A 20,721-nucleotide genomic window follows, 5' to 3' on the forward strand; every position below is an offset into this window, starting at 1 on the left:
CCCAGGGTTTTTCGAAACAAGGTATTACAAGGCAAGTCTTGATTGTGGGCAGCTGCCCTTCTCTGCCAGGGCACACCTGTGGAGAGGGGGTTTCTTGCTGGGAATCAGCTCTTTAAAAATAAAACCAGATATTGAAGGAACATACCGATTTCTGTAACTATTCTGCTGAAATTCCTTTTTTTCTTGCTGTATGTGTTAAAAATTATATTCTGGCCATTTCCTCTCTCTCCTCTTTCATGATAAAGAGTCATTCCTGCCCCTCAAAATAGAGCCAGACCTGTGTCAGTCGTAATACAGGATTAACCTACAGATAACAGTTTCAGGGGACTACTATAAAGGGAAAAAAATATAATTTCTGTATGAGGCTCTTCGACTGCAACAGACTATCTCTGTGGTGATTTTAGTGCCCGGTTTCCTCAGGTTTTTCACTGATGACCTCAGTATTTAACTAGCCTCTATTTCCTCATCTAGCCCCCTATTTAATTTCCAATTTTTTTGAGGTTTCCAGGTAGCTTCTAAGCCTCCGAATAAATACATGATCCTGAGCAGCTGCCCCTGCATCCAGCCTGTGTATGAGGCTACCACAGAGAGGAGCTGCGTTGGAGACCTGAGCAAAGCCTGACCCACAGCCGCCCGAGCCCCACGGCACTGAACTGTGCTCTCCCGGGCCCCACCAGCTGCATAGCACAACAAAAAAGCCTTTGGCTTCAGTCACAATCCCCACTCCCAGCCTGCAGACCTGCATTTATCTCATTCTCCATGGCAAAAAAGGGAAAGGCCTGAGATTTCCCAACACCAAGAAAGCCCCAAAACACTGACAGATCTCACCTGGGGGAGCCAGTGCAGCACTAGCTGACCTGAAATTCTACGACCAGGGCCAATTTATGGTCACAGACTGGATCACTCGGAACCAGCCCTGCAACCTGCCCTTATCCCCAGCTGTGGAGACCACCTGTATATCTCTGAAGGCTGAAACTCCTTTGCTACCCAGGCAGCGATAACTCTTACTGGCTTCCTCACAGGGAGCACGCAGCACGGCGACAGCGGGGCTCCAGTGCTGGGACCACTGCTGGCGCATCCCCGGCAGTGGGCTTTTCCGGCCGAGCAGCTCCGAGATGTGTCTGCCACTGGTAACTGGTTTCACAGGCAGTCTATGGGCGATGACATGTGGAGCCTGCAAGGAAATCAGCCCCTGAGGGGTATTTTGGATCTCCACAATGCAATTTGACTGCAGTCGAGTGGGCGGGGTTACACAGACCCCCTCTTGGAAACAGTCAAGACAATGACCAGCCCCCAAATTACTGGAAGTGAAAGAATAGCGGGCTGCCTGTGAGGCGAGGGTGTCATGACCTTCCCCATCACAGCTGTGCTGAATTTATCTGAAGAGGTTCGGAGAGGGAGAATCTGACACTTCCCTCGATGAAATTTCACTGAAGTGGAATCTATCACCCCGGCAGGGAGTGACATTTTAAACTGCTTTAACTCAGTATCAATGTTCAAATTGATTAGCCTATTTCATCTCAATGGAAATTCTCACCTCATTACATTAGCGGCCAAACTTCAAATAATTTTTGAATCAAATACTACTTAAACAGTATTTCAAAATACTTAGCTGACAAAATCCATCACTTAATTTCAAATTACTGTCTGTGTTTTATGCTAAATTGTCAATGGATGAAATACGTAACAGTTCTGGGAGCTGAGCCTGGAAGCTGAGGCTACCCAGCTCCACAGTTTCACAGAACCACATTTTCTCGCCGACTTGATAAACGTCTCGCTCCTGGCTGAGCAGCGAGCACAGGCTCCAAAGGAGGCTGTGGACAGTATTTTCTAGCCTTCCAAAACATATTCCCTGATGCATAGGATACTCGCCAGGGAATTAAGAGAGGCAGGTTTGATTTTCCTCAGACAGGGACGTGAGCTGAACCCAAGTCCTCCATTTCCAGTTATTTCTTTAACAGGTAGGGCAGTAGTTTCCAGCCAGGCTGTAAGTGAGCCTAAGAAAACTAGAAACATTCAATGCTTCACCATCTGGTTCCCTCTGTATCTGGTCTGTCATCTGCTTACTGGCTAGAAACCACTGCAGTAGGCAGCAGTAAAAAAATTCCAGCTCACAGCACTGTCTCCACCAGCTGTGTTTTAGAAGACATTTTTAATTTAAAAAAAGAATAATAAAAAATCACTGCCTTGTTTGAGATGCCAGATCCTGTCCAGCATGCTCTGAAAACACTGCTGCTCCCAGCTCCCTCCGGCACTCAAGTCAAGCTTAGAAAGCAGGGAGAGCTGCTCCCAGTACACAACTTGTCTTTAAAACATGATGGATTATAAGAAGCAGGAGGTGCCTCCGTAAGTTAAGTGGCATCAGAATGGGAATTCTGTAATAGTCATCACAAGTTTGTTTAAATCCTGCCTTAAACCCCTAAAGACTTCACTGACCTCTGTCTCAGTTGCATTCTCAAGGTAGAGCTGCTACACTGTACTCAGGGTGCTGCATCTCAAGGTAGTGCTGCTACACTGCACTCGGGTAGTTCTGTAGTGCTGCAAGGACCAACGCTGCACAATTCTTCTATCACTTAAAAGAAATAAGACTCCTTTGAATAAATAAGCTGTGATAGAAATATATTTACACTATGCACATTTTTACAAGGAAATACAACTTACTAAAAATATGTAAGTAATAATACCACCACCCTACAATTCACTACAGTCAAAACTAAACATTTTGAATTTTTAAGGTTTTTATTAGAGAAGTTGAAAGTTTCATCTCAGGACTGACAATAACATAATTACCTCTTTTCATTTATTTTGTTTATAGGAATATGTAGAATTTGTTTGTACAAGCATATACAACAAAGTAATTGGTGCTTAGTACGTTGAAATCAGGAATCTGATTTGTTCTAAACTACCAGTTTCCATGCAGTCATCTTTGAATTGGCAGCATGGACAAATTCCAAGCGGAATGCTTACATGCATTGTTTTGCAATATAACTACAGCAAGCTCTGGAAACATGCAAATTATCACATTAGCAAATTGGTTTTATATCTAATGGACATAAAAAGGTTATTCCTGATATGAAATTCTGAAAATCTGCATAAATACTTCTGTGTAAAATTAAATTAGTTATGTACTTTTCTTTTACTGTATCAAGAATGCCCACGTAATTAATATACACACGTATATATAGAGACCTTGTTATGCTAAAAGTCTTTGTAATTAATCAAACAATATTCTGTGCCATACATTTATTCAGTATTTACCAGCTAGTAGAATGACTGTGGTCATATAGTAGGCATTGCAGTCTTAGTAGCATTTGTATCACATGCAAACATACTCTTAGCATTTCTGTTTACTAACTTTATCACGTGGCAACATGTATGTGATTTTCTACAATGCTGTGATTCTGAAGTGTATAAATACTTTTTACATTTTCACAGTTACAAACTTTTTGCCAAAAGCCATTTAAACAATCTTTAAGTTACAATGAACTGTAGTATCTGGGATCTGCAGCAACAGGATCAAAATGCAATTTCTATACAAGCAATGTAGGATGTAAACTTTTCTTAAAGTGCCTAATACATAATTCCCTAAAGCACTGATCAGTTTTGGCACAAATACACTGTATTTCCCTCACGCTAACCACTGCAGTAACTTCTACAGGATATCAGCTTCTTTCAGACGTGGTAAGAGTTGATATGGCACTTGTGAATGACATCACTGGACTGCAGAAATATCCTGTCAAGTTACTGTTACAGTTGATGAATTTGGTCGATGACTTTGTACATATTGTACTTCTGAATACACACAGTTACCTTTCAACTGCCTGCTGTCTCCTGCCTGAAAAACACTTTGAAATAGAATTTAAAATTGCCCAAACTCAGGTCCTTACTACACTGATTATTACGGTGACTTAGCAGAAGATTCAGTTCAGTAGGCTCCGTGACATCAGGTGCTGAGCATCTGACGAGCTGTTGCTTGTCGGGATCTGGCAGCATGGGGTTTCTACACAATATATCACACATGAGAACACAAATGGTAAATAACATGACTTGACTACAGTTTTGTTGCCACTTGAGATGATGTTAAAAATATCTGTTGTGTTTCAAGGCTTTGATTGTGTAATGCTGATGCAGGCAAGCTGCCTGTTGAGATACAGAAAGGAATACAGGACTGAGTTTAAAAAAACTGTCTTCATCTTCCGGTTAGTGTTTTTCTGAACAAAGGAAAATGGAAATCCAACAAAGGAAATTCAGTGCCCAGTGTTAAAAAAGAAATAATGCAAACCTTAAGACTTGGTGGTCCGTTGCTACGCTTTATATATTAAAAACAAAAAAACACACAAACTGCCCCCAAACAAAACAAAATAAAACAAAACAAAACAAAGCCCACTTTTCAACCTCAGCAACATTATTTTGAATTTTGCTCTCATTTTAAGGATGCTGTGTTCTCCAACTTCAATTTGCTTGTTGAGGCTTTAAACCACTGTTGCTGGCCTGCGATCCATCTCTGCTTCCAGCTTCACCATCTGCTGCATCTCCTTTGCCTGTAATCCAAAAGCACCGCATGAAGCATTGCGTTAGACCTTTTGTTCAAAATGAAGCACATGTTTTATATGATAGTGTCTGGGTGAAATACAGGCAGAACACACTGAAGATATATGTAATAACATTATGTTTACCCCGCCAGTGTCATTCTGTTTTCAAAATCAGATGTTTTTCTCATGTCTACAAATTCTTGGGAAATACTTTTGATCCTATTCCAAGACTCATGGATTGACTTTCTGAAGATGTGTATGGTAAAATGTAGAAGCTCCAATTTTGGAGAAGAAAATTAGGCAGATCCCGCTTCGACTGTTTCTCCTGATAGGAAATGTCTTTGGGAATGTATGCTTCACCGCTGTTGTGTGAGTACTGCGATGTGTTACTTCCCAAAACGTTTAGAGAGTTCATCTATGACCTGGACCTGTTTCTTTCATAAAGACAAGGAATGACAAAAACCCACTGATATAACATCTTCCTTGCAGTAGGCAAGATTTTTAAGTACTAATTTCTTAAATAATAATTTTTAAAAAATAATCTCCATCTGACCAGGAGATTCTTATGATTACAGACATGGTGTTTTTCACCTCAGGATTAGACTACTGCTATATGCTCCATGGGGTTATACACACGAATCCACCTGAAACTGTACCCAAATGCGTTGTGCAGAATACAGCAATGAACGTACGCCAGATCTCACTATAAACTCTGCAAGACTCGGGCTTTGCAAGCAGAGTTAAAGAACCATATATAAACGGTAGCTGACCTGGGAATCCCCTCCTTAGAGAGAATTCCCTTCCTCTCCTCCCCCCTCTCTCTCACACACAGATACGCACAAACGTACACTTACTCCTCCTGTGGCTCAGTTACAGATTAGAAGTTCCGCTTTTGTTTGAAACTCCGCAGTTTAAAGGAACTGGGAGTCACCATCTCTTCATTTTCTCTGAGGGCTCTCAATCCGGGAAGTTATTTAAAGCCATAACCCAAAGGACTCGGAATAAATTGACCCAGAGGGCAAGCTAACCCATCTATGTTTACAACCAAGCTCCCGAGGATTAGGACAGGTTTAGGAAGAAACAAACCAAGCTAGTATTTTCTTTGGTGTAACTGCTTTGTGTATGTCATGCAGGGAAGAATGGCTACTGGACTTGATTTACATGAACTATGTTCCTCAAAAAGTTGTAAACGTTGCTTAGACAGGGAACTTTGCTACACAAGCTCCTACTTAAGGAGTCACCTATTCTGGATGTGCAAACATGTATTTGCATATGTAAAAATGGGCAGATGTAGATCTAAAGTAATGAGATGCACAGCTAGTAATTTTGCAAGGTAAATGTGGGTTTGTGCAGCTGTGATGTATGTGCCTTCTTGAAAAATCTAGCCCTGGACTTTCATAGTCATCATCATCATCTTGGGGAAAAAAGGAATTATGATAATGGCAAAGCAACTGTCATAAATATGATTAAAAATTAATCAATGCTCTCCATTTAAATGAGTTGAAAGCTTGAAAGTAATGAAGAAATAATTTTAACATGAAAATATGGAAACATAATAATAAATCAATATGTACAACCTCTTCTGAAATGTTGGCTGGATTTTGCCTGTGTGTGAAATGAAATTCCAGATAAAACAAACCCCTGTGTTTCATTCTTAGTGACTCACGCATTTCACATTTTTAAGTTTGTGACTTAACTACTGGCACATAGTGTCCTATAAATATTCTGCATGCCAATATATGGCGTACAGAATTATTTTAGTGATAACCTGGTTTCAAAGAACACATTAGCATTAGGAACAGGACGCCCGTTTTTGCTAGTCTGAGGCTGGTTCAGACGGTGCATTCCGACGTGAACACACAAGCACGATACTCGAAGACGAGCCTTCTGGAAGGCAGTGTCGAAACTGCAGTAAATTCAGGAAGTAAGTGGCAGCTAATGGACTCTGCTTTCAACATGCTCGCTCTCTAGTGAGATCTAAGACAGGCTAAGAACCATATACAGTAAAAGAAGAACAAAGGTATTTTTTTCCTAGCCTAATGAATGCTTTTTTTCCTCATTATATGCCCATAAATAAATGTTATTAAAGCGGGTGCTGCCAGACTCACTGCAAGATACAAGTATGGTATCAATTCAAGAAAATAATTCTGATCAGGCAATGCTGTACAACTGGACGTTCAAGCCTAACACAACTACTTCCCTTGGTTAGACAGGGGTTAATAGACATTTCTTGAGAGTAACAATTACTTAAGGAAGCCACAGCAGCACAGCCATTTGGTAAGTATAATTGCCATACCTTGTAATGTGTTGGATTTTGAAGTGAATTTTAAAGCGCTGGAAGCGTCTCTTCTTTAGACACTAAAAAGCTGTTTCTAACCATTTATTCTATATTTTGCTATTCTTAGCATGGAATTACTTATTTTATTACCATACTAATATATGTGGATAACCTTTGTCTGACTATCAGCACTAGCACTTAATCATATATATGTTAACACTAAAAGAGTTTTCTTAGATCAATAGACACTTCCCACAGACAACAGTTTAGAACTCTAAGCGCACCTTTCAGTAACGACAGGTAACGTACAATACAAGTTACTCTCTAAATATTTCCTCTGCACATCACTGTTCATACGCATCTGACTTTGAGATGCTAAAGCACAAAATATACTGTTAATATTGTGTCAGGCTCAAATATCTGTGTGCAAACAAGATTAACATTGTGTTCACTATGTCAATGGTACTTCCCAATGGTTGCATTTACAAGGAGGGCTCCAATGATAATGATTTAATTTAGAAGGAAAGCACACTGAAATAATAGTTGGCTTATTATACGTCCATCCTACCTTGTGTTTGAGACACTGCATGACAGGATTTCAAAAGCTGTTTGTACAAAAATAATAATGTCAAAATTGAGTAATACAACAAGAAGCAAATTAAATGAATGAAAACTGAAGTGAGATTGAAAAATTAATGCAAGAAAAACATACATAAACCAAAACAAATTTAAATTCATAACAGTTTGTATTGAAGGCTGTTTCCACCCATAATTCTGCTTTTCTACATTGTATATTTGTATGAAAAATATCTTCTCTTGTTTGATCCGGAAAAAAAAATATCACGTTTTGAAATGCTCATTAAACAAATACCACCTTTATCTCGATCCAACTAGTTTTCATGCATCAATGTGTATAACAACAAAACCAGACCCAGCTGGGGGTTTGCACTGGTGCACTTTTGGGGCTAAAAAGGAAGTGGTCAAAACAGCAGGTGTGAAAATATATGTTCTGATGGATCAAATCAGAGTGAATTAAAAAGCTGTTAATCCCTATCCACTATCCCTCTGGTGGAGGCCACCACATGCCCACACAAAAGTGATAACCAGCACGTGAATGATCTTACTCCATTTAATCACTGATGATTTAAGCTGACTTAATCTCTGCACTGAAATGGAGTATGAGCAAGCTCATGTAGGCTGTAACCATCTCTCAGCGGCGGAAGGTGTAACCTCAGGTGAGGGAAGTTTCTAATTGCTGCAAAACGTGACTCCTTTAATGACTCACACTTATTTCCTAGCAACCTCGCTCCCTTATACATAACGTGTTTATTGCATTGTGGTTAAAAGCACAACTATAATAATTCCCTCTTGTCCTTATGTTTTTAAAAAATGGATCCAAAGCCCCCTGAAAGAAACCACTGATAACACCTATCTCTGGATCAAGCCCATCATTTTTTGTCAACTAGGGAGCTCTCTGTCGCGCTCTCTACAGCAACGTTACAGATCTGCTGTAGCCCAGTTGCCTCCCCCGGGGTGCCTGCCTCTCCTGCCTTTTGATTATATGCAGATATTGCTCAAGAACAGACTGACTGACAGATCCATTCACGCTGGATGATAGAGATGGCACCTACACAAACCCTGTGAGGGAACAGACTAGGAATTTTGGTTGTTGTCCAAAAGGGAGGTGGAGCAATCAGAAGTCAGAGCCATGGTGGCTGGGGCTTGGTGGTGCCAGCTGCCTGCGATCCTACATTGCTATCACCCCCCTAAAACCTACCCAGGCTGCAGCTTTCGGGGCTGTAGGACTCTCTCCTGACAGTGGATTGCATGTACTTGATTTGCATGTACTCTTCACTTCACCCCGACTCTGCAAAATGGCTTTAATTCAGACTATAATGTCTGCCACAGAGTTCAAGTCCTAAACATTTAATAATAAAGAAGTAAGTACATAACCCTTGAAAGTAATGGTTATTAAATGCACCCTTTCTCTCTCACCTCATTAAACTGCTGGGTATAGTCCCCTTGCAGTTCCCATTTGTGTAAGTGCAGTACTGCAAGGCCATGCAATAATTACAGCTCTGCTGGCTGATCCAAGGGAATTGCTCAAAACATAGCATTGCTTCTACCAGAAATAAGATCAGAATTTTCCTTTCCTTGCCAAATAGTTTTTCAATTAAAAAAAAAAAAGAGCTTATAAACTAGAAGAAAATAATAAGGTATTTTAATTAGGAAGGGATGTACTTGTACAGATAAAACTCCCTCTGCTACTATACATCTCTACAATTCAGTCCAAACTGTCTCTTAGAGTTCAGAGATGCTCTGTGCACGTTTCACCTCTATTTTCCAACCAGCACTAGAAATGTAAGTTCCAAAATGAAACAAACAGATTCGCTTGAGGTACTTCTTGGGAGTAATTAAAATGGATATGCTGGGCCTTTTATGACTGTCATATCTAGCTAACAAGTATCAGCGTGGCTGAACAGCTGAAAGGACAGACCCTGGCTAAGCAGTCAAGTTTTCACATGCTTATCTGAAACAAATCTGGTTCTGTATCATTATTTAATTCACCTCACCTCTTCATTTTAACTCCCCAAGTAGGTGAGTGACCGCAAACAAGGTCATTTTCACACATTTGGTAATGACTTACATTTAGAAGCATTCTACTCAGCCTGATGCTGGTTATTGTTTTCACTAGCTTGCTTTTCTTTTAAGCCTTTAAAATAAGATACCTGCTCATTCTGCTTCTCCAAGACTTCTAAATGCTCAAGTTGAACTTTTTTCAACTGATCCATTTCCTTTGACTGCTTCATTGCCAGCTGTAAGCAAGAGAAAATAATGGAGGGGAAATGCAACACATTATTAACAAGCAAAATAAAAACTTACTTGAAACACATACATGTATATATGCCACATTGCCCCACTTGGATGGCACAAAACATCACAGGAAGCCTATTACATCACCCAGCCTTAAGAAGAGCTATTACTACAATAATTACACAATATTACACATATTACATATATAATATATAACATAAAAGTAAAAAATACACAACAATGAATAGTAATTTTGTTAATTTAAAATAGCTTCCTCTTAAATTATGCTAGGTCTTTTATACTACAAGTATGTGGAACAAAGCAAGGACCAACACCTGCTTGTTTACTAGAGCTAGAGTCTCAACACAGAAATGAAAATGAATATCCAGAAATAGTGCCCAGTGACTTTGTCAAGGTTATAGTTACCCTTTTTCTCTCTTCCAGGAACTTTTTTGTGTTGCTGCTGTTCAGTTCTCTGACTCGCCTAAAAAAATGCAAATGTTGTCCATGAAGACTCATTGGAAAAAAAGAAACCCCAAAGCTACAATAGAGAGAATCACAAACTCGTAAGGTATATTTTGGTTTCTGACTACCTGTAGCAAATTGTACACTCCTCTGGCTACATACCTGTACACTTAAAGTGACAGTATGATTGAAAACTTGGGGAAAAAAAAACGAGCAAGACTGTTGTGAATGAAGTTTGCTTTTTCCCTTACTCAAGAGTGGTGGACAGAACTTTAAAAAAATGTTTTAATTCATTTGTGTATCCCTTACTGCACTCTGCTCTCAACTTATTTTGGTATATAAAATGTGCTACATCTCCTAACAGTGCTAATGGAAAAATAATCTGATGATCATAAGTAAAGTTATAGGTTATCAATGCTGTAAGGTTCTTAAAGCTGTTATTTAAGCAAAAGGGTAAGTATTCAATTCATATTTACATAAAATACCTAACTGCAAAGTGTCTCTTCCTAAGATTTCCATCATGAAATATACCAAAAATAGTTCAAAGAGCCAAATCAGACTAACCGCAAAGCCTAAAAACCATAACTGCATTCAGAATGCTTTCAACTATGACAACAGATTTATCTCAAGAGTCATTAGTGGAGGTCTTGCATTAACTAAGCACACAGTTACCAAGGGGCCTGACAACTCATCCTCCTGATGAGCTAGGAGTCTGTAACACTCAAGTGACTTAGTTCAGCGGGAACGAGTTCAAGCCTTTTGACCAAACCAGCCCAGTGCCAAGGAGGGAATGTAAAAGAGGAAAGAATGATCCAGATGGCAAGCCCAAAGTGAAGGGGAAACCCCAAAGGCTTATGAGACATCATCATGTGGACTCTGCTTTTATCTATTTATTTGGAAACTTTTAGGATAAATAAAAGAAACTTAAAATAGCCACAATGCAGATCAATCCTCCAAAAATTCTCAGCAGTCGGTACTGGCAAGTGTCTCTCTAGTCTCTCAAGTCAATTAAGGCTGTCATCCCCAAACGTGCTGTGAATAACCCACTTTTGCAAGTGCAGCAGTGCCCTTGGTTTGCTGAGCCTGGATGCTGGCCAGGTCTCCAACGCCAGCATGTAACGAGGCAGAGAGCTGCAGTTCAGTTCAGGAATGGAGAAGCAACACGTGTGCTGCTGGGGAGTACATCTGCTGCTTCTTCACTCCTGTCTTCCATTGCCCTCTCCGCCGATTATCATCACTTTTAGCACTCCTTCCTTCTGTTCCACCTCTCTGCCGTGTTACCAGTAGATGAAGGAGAAAGGCTTTCACTGCCACCAGCTCCTGTGTTTTTAGTAATGCTGCCTCTCCAGTTACTCTAACTCCAGCTAGAACCAAACCTCAGACTCTCTTTTCAGTACAGCCCTCATTTCATTTAAGAAGCAACAGCAAAAAAGTATAATGCATTTTAAGCACAATGATTAAAACTCTTACAGATGTGTTTCAATCTAATAGTGTGATTACACCTACAGCAGTCAGTCATAGCTGATAAATATAAAGAACTTTTTATTTACCTAATCAGAGCATTACATTTATTAAAAGGATAAATATGAGAAAAGCAAAATTCTTCCTAAAATAGTAATATAAAATATATTCAGCACAATCATTAGACATTGTTTCCATACAAAAAATCATGGTGTTAGTAGAGTTAATCCATGAGGTCACCTGTCAGCCTTTGACAGCATTCGTCCCTTCTCAAGAAGGGAGATCTGATACTTACCTCTCTCTTTCAGCTTTATTTTTGATAGATTTGTCTTGGCTTATGGCTTTGCTGTTCTCCATAGATATTTTAGCCTGGTTGGCACGCATTTCCTTGCTTTCCCTAGGCAAAACCAAAGTTGTTAATGCCTAAGATGCAATTGTTGTTGAGGTTCGTTTCCTTTACACTGTAGCTAATTTTGTCCTTGAAGCATTAAGGAAGAGGAAAGAACAAACCATATCAAAATTGTCTTCCTTTGGATAGACTTTATACAATTTGAGCAAGCATTCAGAAATCTCCATTTGTTCCAGAGAATATAATCTGAAAGATCAGTTTAATGCATTTTTACACTTTGAAAGTTACAAGAGGGTATACAATACTCTCTTTTCTCCCTAGTATATGAGTTGTCTGAGTATGAACTACTATCAGCCATTTAGAAAATTCAATTTTGTCTTTTAAAACTGCCTAAAAAATTTACAAATCCTGCACTGAACATGACTGCAATATGAGTAGTAACAATATTTGCTAGTTGTGGTATGAGCTGACAGACTTCTTTGGGCCTGAAAAGAGTTCTGTGGTTCAGACCATGGTCAGACTTTTGTTTTCTTGTTTTTGTTTTTGGTTTCTCCTTCTTGCCCTATGAACCTTGTAGCTCTTCAGTGTTTCAGCCAGTGTAGTAGAAAAACAGAAAATAAGTAAATAAATATCCTGTTGTTTTAAAAAGATAACGATTGCCATTCTTTGTTGGGAGTAACAGCACAGATGCTGACTTTCAGCAATGGCTTATGAGGTGTGAGTGTGCGTAAGGCTTTTCGTCACTCTGGGTAAGCCAGCCAAGCTCCAAAAAGGCCGTCCCTGAAGGCTAGCTCTTGCTTTCCGCCTGCTCAGCATTCCAGCACTTGCACCTCCTGATCTTAAGTGTTTAAATAAACAGGAATTAGATATGGAAATAAGGCAGCAAATAATGGATTGCAAAGTCCTCAGTAGTGCATAGAAATCTAGAAGTTACTCGTCACAAGCCAAGGCAATGCCTTAGTCTCTTTTTCTGAATGTGATCTTAAGCAGAGTGCTAGACAATTATTGTACTTATTAAGCCAAAATTCTAAGCATTCTGTACGCACAGAAGAGGAGGGGTGTGGCACATAACAGAGTGCTTAATTTAATGAAAAGTTGTCGTTGAATCTTTTTTAGCTTGCTTTCATCTCTAAAGGACATTAATCATTAAGCGGCATGAAGAAACTTTGCTCCATGACTTAGATTTTCCACAGTTTAAAATTTTCATTAAAGAAATGCAATGCTTTTTTTTCCCCTCCAAGAGTTCATAAGGTGAAACATTTCCTGAATACAGATTTAAAAGCAGTGGTATCACAGCAAAAATTAGACTGGGTTCTAAAAAATGTTGTCTCGAGAGCACATTTATTTCCAACAGTCCTTTCTCCAAATAAAAGCTTTTATTTTCTATACTGAATTTGAAGCAATTTTCAAGCACACTATCTTAAGAGCAGTACTGAAATAATTTATTTTTATTCCTGTGCTCAAGGATATGAAAAAAAGGTAAGTGTAGGTGTTCAATTTGATTTAGCTTATTTGCATCAGATATAATTTTAGCGTGGAAGAAGTTAAGAGGATTAGAGGACTACTGTGCATAACTGATGATTTAAAAATGAGACTTTGGCCATGGATATGGCTGAAAGAGCCAAAACATCTATATGCAACTCCTTCTCTATTCTGCAAACTATAATTAGGTTTGAGTTCTGCTGCTGCTGAGTCTTTCTAGGTGTGTTGGGTTTTCATTGCTTGCAAGAAATAAAAAGTGTTATTAACAGAAGAAATTAGAAAGCTCATCTTCCTTTTAAAATCGCCAAGAAGCACTTATAGGGACCATTCCTTGTTTCTAAAATAGTGCTTCTCAAAGATGGGGCCAAAGTTCTCATGTCCGTTTACTGCTCAACCGCCTGGCATGGCGCTTCACCTCGGGTCTCAAGTTCACCCCGTGCTGCCCTGGCTGGCAGCACTATGGCACCATTAAAGAACTCCCTCCTGCTCACAAGTGGCGGTGATGCCTGTAGCCAGAGTCAACTGGGAGAAGTAGATAGGGCAGGATGGTAAAGAAAAGAAGGATTCTGAAAAACGTGGCACATGAACAGCAAGATTTAACTGCTGATTTCCTACTCTATCATACTGACTGTAACTCTGAAATTTATACAAACATGTCTTTTAAAGGGATACTTAATTTTTAGCATGTGACTCTACCCTTGGAATTTATACATATATTTAGATGACATTAAAGTGCATTAACATGTTATTTGATGTCACGAGTATTGTCTGAATGATGACAAATCTCCTCTTCTATAAAAAAACCCCCACAAACCCAAATACAGATAATTTTTCTTTGTCTCTCATCTTATTTTATCTGGAGCACATAATGCTTGTGAATAACAGCTTCACCTCCCCAGTTTCTGAAATGCTGCAAGCTCACTACATCCAAGTCAATAAAGCTAACTCAATCTGGGGAGGCAGGGGGCACAACACCCCCCTGAGTTCAATAAGCTTCAAATTTTTAGGAGTATCTGCTGTCTTCTGCTTTGTTTTTAAATGAGCTCAAAGCTCAAACTGTAATTGCTTTTTATACTGCACATGGAGGGAAAGTATCTACCCTACAGCAGATAACTACATCACTTCAGATTACTGATCTTTCCTACTACCCCTGTGTCCTCTGTTGTGATAGCTAACTCATTACCTCAGCTCACAGAGAGGGAAGCGGAGAGAACAGCATGCAGAGAGCATGATGCACCTCCCACACTGCTCTCAGATAGATTTTTTTTTTCCCCCCTCTGGTTACCTGAGTTGTCTCTTGGCTATTGCATACACCTATACAGATAAATGCATACATATTCCTACACACAATGTATTCTATAAAAAAGTTTACTAATGATTACAAGTGTAGAGTCCCTTTGGGGCACTATTATTTACATTTCAGCATTTCACATTCCAAATTCTTCTGATATTCATAGATTCAGACACAGTCTTAAATTTGTTTTAAACAGGAAAGTCCCCAGTCTGCACATTTGGGGGTTACACAAATTCCCAAAGAAGTAGAAACACACTAATTGCAATGAATAAAGCAGAAAGAATTTTGAAGGTTGTCACTCGTAGGACAGCTGAGAAGAAAAAGTTCTCAGTATCTATCAGGACGTAGATTTTGAGGTCTGGTTCTTTGTAGCTCTGAAAATAGAATACATGGGGCTGAAAACAGAACAATACATGGGCGGAACACAAATGATTTCTAGTAAGAGAGCAAGATCCATTAATAAGAATATTAGAGCCATTTACAAGAAATTATATAGGGCTGTTTAAACAATGTAGAGATATAGAAAACCTAAACCCAAAGGCAAAAACTATGAGAAAAAAAAGCTTAAAAAACCCCAAACCTTGTCCTAGTGTAGATATAATAGCTGCCCACAATGACAGACTTTATCAAAGTTACAAGAATAAGAAAATTCGTACAGAAAAGTAACCAAAAACTTACTTTCAAAAAGATGAGGGGAAAAAAGTCGTATTCCACAAACAGGCTATACATTAGTAAATTATCTTCTAAGCACTGTAGTGAATTTCAAATAGGACAGAAAAGAGGACTCTTAAAAACAAAGTGATGAGATTTCTCTGGGCTGATGCAGTCAGGTATGATTTAGAGATACAGTACGAAGGACTGCACCTTCCTCTGGCTACTACCTTTTGAATGATGCATTTGTATTATAATTTAACAATTTTTGGACTTCATTTTTGACTGGGTATTTATTGCAGGACAGCTTGAATACATAAGTTAACACAGAGATTAACATAAAGATGAGCTCACTAAAAGCCTTTTGCTGGGACAATTCTCTGTTGGATGGAAAGCTTGCAGGTCACAGCATGTGCTCTCTTTGATGCAAAGATTTGCTGTTTTTTCACTCAGGCATTTAAGAAATCATTTCAATTCCTTCTTCAAATGTGATTTATTTATTCCCTTTTCCCCATGCTTTTTATGTGAAAGATGCTGAAGACAATTACATATGAATATATATATAAGTATGAACATATATATGTATGTACACACACATTTTGCATTCATATGCTTTTAGGCTGCTTTGCTTAATAGATCATAGCATTAAAAAAATCGTTCCTCTACTTACTGTTATTTCTAACACTCTGGATACGTTGTGTATTTCATTTTATTTAATTTCAAATGGGCAGGATGGTTAATTACAAAAGCAACAAGACAGCAGTGCCATGCAGTATCTTCTGTATTCCCAGTGATTACAACAGGATATTGTAAGCAGATAATACATCAGTCTAATGTAGCTTATCCTGCTACCCGTTGTTTTTATGATCTCACTTTTCATGAATCTTATAACCACCAACGCCATAAACACACGTGTCCGCAACTGCTAGCAACTCCAAAGGATATTTCCATATTTGATACTTCTCAGTTTCCAGCCTCTGAACTGAAGTTCCTGCGTAAAGTCTAAGCATTCACAGTTTTACAAACTATCACCACTTCATCGCATCTGCTGCCTTTAATGAGGTTCAGATAATCTAAACCAGTTAATCCCATTCCTGCATCTATCTAAACCTTGTACGATCGCTTCTTTTACTTCTACCGTGCATACAGCCCAGGACCTTTGTCAGCAGACATAAACCAATCCTTATTATCAAGTAGCACTGCCCTGCTCACCTGTCATGTGAAAATTTTAGCTGCTGCGTTTGTTGTTCATGAGCGTTAATCAGCAGTTTCTTCAGTAGTTCACACTGTTGGTTCAAGTGTAAATCACGGATTTCTTGCTCTTCGGCACTGTGTGTATTGATCATCTCAGACCACTCTTTAGTGTGCTGTGCCACAATCTCTTTGACCTGTAGAGAAGTAACAACAACTTTGCTGGAAGTTCTCAGGTAGGCTAGGACATCAGCTGTTACTGCTACTGAAGATGATGTAAAGACAATCATAAAAAAGGTTACAAAGAATGCAGCTAAATTGTGAAAAATTAAGTTAAACAAATGAAGTTGCTTCACAGAGTAACAAAGCCGCTGAGGACACTATGGTGTATTACAAAAACAGATATAAAACAACCACTACTATTAGGACTCTATTATCTAAAGTGCTCTGAATAAATTGGCTGCGTTTATGTTCTTAACCGTATTACTGTTATTTTAAAACCTTCTCTAACACTGAGTTCGTAATAAAATGGTTTCACATTTTTCGTTACCAAGAAAAAAATACGTATTAAAAGCATTGAAATTAACAACGGAAAAAACCTAGCGAGTGGGATTTCTCTGAGGGCTTAAATACAGTCTTTGATTTTTGTGGAGACAGTTTTACAAACACAGTCAGTTTACAGAGAAATCCAGTATTTAATACAACATGAATGTGAAGATGGGCTATGTATCTTTGTTTTATATTCATTAAGTCAGCAGGGAATCTGACAAGTATTCTTCTCTTGCTTATCTCCCAAGACTCATAAGAATAATGAGATTAAAGTTTTGGAAAGCTCCCAAGAGACAATATAAGAAGTCTAAATCACCAGAGTTGTTACTATAAGAATATATTGCACTCAATGATTTAGAAAAGAAGCTAATAGAACGATGTATTTTATTATCCTTTAATAATTATCTTTGGCTATTTTGACAAGATATCCTACTTTTCCATAAATGGTATACAAAATACATCTCACAATAAACCTATGTTCAGGTAGTCATTTCAACTGCTACTATGGTACCTAATAGCATCTGGGTCATTTTCTATGAAAGCTAAACCTTATTCTTCAAATAAAAAATTGCCACCATATTGCTCAGCAAGTGAGAGACTGATGCCAGTATTTTAGGTGTGGGCCCACGTGTGAGCTTTGCATAATGCGGAACAGACTCTCCTACACAGACTGACGATGGTGAAAGAAGAGGAGACCTTAACAGCCTTGGTCTCCATTCTGCCCTGGAGAGGCTCCTCTGAAGGCCCTCCTGCACAAAGCTCACATTGTGTAATAAAGCTGGACTCCTAATGAAAAAAAAGAAGTGAGTAATTTTGTAACAGATCAGGCTGACTACCACTACCTGAAACCTAGACTTGCATTTAGCTTTAGTTAAATAATGGTCCCATATCAAAACAGGTAAGATTGCAGGCAGATAGGGAGCTACCCAGAGTTTTCTGCAGCTGTCAGAAAAAAAAAAAAAAGGCATTTTGAGGCAGGATATCGGCATGACTAATACAGGTCTAATTCATCAAGGTGTTTAAGTGTGAGTGTACTTCCAGCAAAATGAGCCATGCTTATTTTTGTGCATGTGGGTAAGTGCACTACTGAGCCAGAGCCTACCAACTATGAAATGATAAATACACTGAAGGATGTGGAGCAGTTAGTGGGTGTAGTATCTTTAACATGATGTCTGTAAGGCAGTACTGCTGTCAGAGCCAGAAAAACATGAGGATTCAGTTTTAAAATGGGTCAGAATAAATGCTTGGATGTTGGTAAAGAAACTCACTTTTCAGATGGAGTTTTTGAAAGATTGAGAGGCAGACACTCCAGCTCATCTCTAGCACCCACCTAAGGCACTTAACCTAGGACCAAGTTTAGTCCAAGCTCCTTGTATCGCTGATGTGAAAAGGTGAGCAGTTTCAAGCAGGATTTATCACACCTAAACACTGCCTGGAGATGCCTCTCATATCTACAGGCCTCAAGCAACTGGATGCTTCAGTTAGGTTTTATGAATCTCCTCTCAACAGTGATCTCGCTTGGCTTATCAACGCCCCAGGGAGACCTAGAGTGGTCTTCAGGGAGCTAAAAGTAAGCAATGGCTGAAGTTCTTGGGAAAATCCATTCCTTATTTATTCTCAATGCAGAGTTTCCAGATGGAGTCAGCTCCATCCATGATTTGGAGAAAAAAGGTACAGGTAGATCCAAAGTCCTGAGTAACCGGGTGTAATTTGGATCACAGCAGAAGAGGGATCACATACTCAGAAAAATTCTGTGGTTACAATGTTAGAAAGTATTAATATTTTAAAAAGACAAGTGCTATTATGTGACCCAGGAAGCAGGCAGAGCCTGCAAATCACACCTGTGTACCACACGTCTTGGCACAGGAGCCAACACATGGTTCCTTACACAGATTTGCGATTCAAACTGCCTTCCTGCAGAGAATGCTCTGACTGGGCTCTGTCCCCTTACAAACATCAATAAAATTGTAGCGGGAACTGTGACAGAGCTGGCCAAGTATTCTCCTCCACCGCTTGCTGCTGTGCGACTCTTCCATACAGTCTGCCACTTAGGACTGGGTTTCAGACTAGTTTGAAGTATTAGCAAGTGCAGGGATATTACCATACGAGATCTGACTCCTAGTCACAGTGAGAGCGTTTTTACATTGCCCTAGATGGACAGGCAGGCATTTCAGTAAACAAAAAAAGAGTTGGTTTTTATTTCAAGTCCCCTTACACTGTAGAGGAAATGCAAAACAATCTTTGAATGAAATTCAATTATTATGACTTCATAAAACAGTGAAACAAGTAAGTGTAGAAATAGCAGAAGCTATGGTGAAAGCAAGTATTTTGTGACTTAACTGCAAAGAGCGAGAAACAAAGACTCAAGGGCCCACTGCAAATGAATTATGTGATCATTGTTTTTAAATGTATAATGTTAGAGACAGTATAGAAGAACATGAAGGCAGGAATCCTATATCTCAGGTACTCTGATATCAAAGAATCATAGAAACCTAGATTATATCGAGTTGGAAGGTCGAAAGATCATCGATTCCAACTCCCAAAGAAGAAACCTGCAAGGAGACTTAAGCATGGCAGTACTTTAAGTATTCAATCTGAGAAGACAGGAAATAAGAATCATAAAAAAACCCGCACGTGTTCATGGGCAGATGTGCTAGTGATGTGCTACTAATTTCAAAGTAATAATTTCAAAGCATGCTGACTAAGGAGCAGCTACAGCTCCTTGTAAAACAAGTTTTTGTCTAGGGGTGGGAGAGAAAGGTAAGATTTCTTTTCTTAAATATCCTGCAACCCAGAAGTCTCATTTCAGGCAGAGCAAAATATAACCTGATGAGATGGACGTAAGGGATTTGCCAAACACCAGTTACAAGACTTGAAATAGCCAATTTGACTCAGATGCAGATGACCTGGAACAGGCTGCCCCAGGGAGGCGGTGGAGTCACCATCACTGGAAGTATTCGAAAAAACGTGTAGACGTGGCACTTCAGGATAAGGTTTAGTGGGCACGGTGGTGATGGATTAACGGTTGGACTTGATGATCTTAAAGGTCTTTTCCAACCTTAATGATTCTGTGATTCTGACCTTAGAACTCAAGACCATTAAATCATCTGAAATCCAATTTTGCTGCAGATATGTGATACAATTCAAAGTTCAGTGTAGTAAATTCAGTGTACATCCCTGCTTTTCTCCAATTTATTAGCATCATAGTTAAAACATCTACTTCATTTGCACTGGGCTGTGCTCTTGTCCTACTTTGCACTAGTAAGGTAGCTGCTTATACAAAAGGATAAGCAAAATAGCCATTAGCTAACTTCTCTCTTTCCCGCTCTATAGACTGTGTTTGCTAGCCTGTCCTTTCATCTGTTCCTACACTGGGCCTAAGAGACTAATTAAAATCTTGATAAGGAACTTTCTTTTACACAGCATATATGCAAGATGTTTGTTTAGTCACTAAGTTCAAGCAGCAATAACCTTTGAAGTAATCTATCCTTTTTTCTTTTCATCCTCTGCCTGTTTGATATTGGGACCTACTTTTCTAATGCAGGGGAGTAATTTGCATCTGCTAGGTTAATTGTGTGTGAAGTACACATCGGGACATTCAGGTCTAATTTAAATATTTTATGCCAAACTTGGGCTAGATGTTTCTTCACAACAG

General features: G+C 39.1%; 1 protein-coding gene across 4 annotated transcripts in view; it reads right to left on the minus strand.

The window, feature by feature from the left end:
* Window positions 1–2,720: 2,720 nt before the first annotated feature.
* Window positions 2,721–20,721, minus strand: part of PLCB4 (phospholipase C, beta 4) — a 93,830-nt gene continuing 75,829 nt past the window's right edge. For 2 of the 4 annotated variants that reach the window (XM_010282497.1, XM_010282496.1), the window contains 5 exons: window positions 16,539–16,714; window positions 11,846–11,947; window positions 10,051–10,108; window positions 9,540–9,626; window positions 4,473–4,541 (listed from right to left, as the gene is read on the minus strand). In XM_010282497.1, coding sequence (XP_010280799.1) covers window positions 4,473–4,541; window positions 9,540–9,626; window positions 10,051–10,108; window positions 11,846–11,947; window positions 16,539–16,714 — 492 coding nt within the window. Of the gene's footprint in view, window positions 4,542–7,378; window positions 7,416–9,539; window positions 9,627–10,050; window positions 10,109–11,845; window positions 11,948–16,538; window positions 16,715–20,721 lie in introns of all 4 variants that reach the window. The other 2 variants (XM_010282495.1, XM_010282494.1) reach the window with 2 other exon arrangements.

Source organism: Phaethon lepturus, unplaced genomic scaffold (genome assembly GCF_000687285.1).
Source record: "Phaethon lepturus isolate BGI_N335 unplaced genomic scaffold, ASM68728v1 scaffold29312, whole genome shotgun sequence".
Lineage (NCBI taxonomy): Eukaryota > Metazoa > Chordata > Aves > Phaethontiformes > Phaethontidae > Phaethon > Phaethon lepturus.